This window comes from Buceros rhinoceros, unplaced genomic scaffold, assembly GCF_000710305.1.
Source record: "Buceros rhinoceros silvestris isolate BGI_N320 unplaced genomic scaffold, ASM71030v1 scaffold27775, whole genome shotgun sequence".
In the NCBI taxonomy this organism is placed as follows: Eukaryota; Metazoa; Chordata; class Aves; order Bucerotiformes; family Bucerotidae; genus Buceros; species Buceros rhinoceros.
The window spans coordinates 1,168-1,635 of NW_010414994.1; the positions used below are offsets into that span (position 1 = coordinate 1,168).

Sequence of the window (468 nt, forward strand, 5' to 3'; positions counted from 1 at the left end):
GCGGCGACACTGACAGCCTCGGGGGCAGCTGTGAGTCCCGCTCCCTTGACTCGCCCAGTTCCAGCCCAGGTGAGAGCTGCGGAAGTTCTGCCCTAGTATCACCCCAAGACCCCCCAAAGCGGGAAGAGGCCCTCACCTGCCCGCCCTGCGCAGCGGGAGGACGGGAAGAGCCGCTTCTTTTCTCTCCTTCAAGGGAGCTCCTCCAGGAAGCTGCTGAAGGCTCCATCCACCAGCACCGTGTCCTCCTCGGAGGACCTGGAAGAGCGCGATTCCCTGCAAGCCTTTGACAACGGTGAGGCCGTGCGCGGGGCCGGCCCCCGGGGCGGGAACAGCACCCCGGTTCCTCGTCACGCTTTCGCGCTGTTCCCGCAGAAAACGGCGCGTCCCAGCAGCAGTTCAAGAACGTCGCCCTCTCGGGCGCGGCGCAGACCCACCGGCTCCGGAAGCTGCGGGGTCCCTCCAAGTGCA

General features: G+C 67.1%; 1 protein-coding gene across 1 annotated transcript in view; it reads left to right on the plus strand.

Moving 5' to 3' along the window:
* GMIP (GEM interacting protein) overlaps window positions 1-468 on the plus strand; it is a gene marked incomplete at both ends in the record, with an annotated part of 3,561 nt that overhangs the window by 1,158 nt on the left and 1,935 nt on the right. Inside the window, 3 exons of the mRNA XM_010137283.1 lie at window positions 1-69; window positions 194-292; window positions 373-465. Of these exons, the coding sequence (XP_010135585.1) occupies window positions 1-69; window positions 194-292; window positions 373-465 (261 nt within the window). The remainder of the gene's footprint in view (window positions 70-193; window positions 293-372; window positions 466-468) is intronic.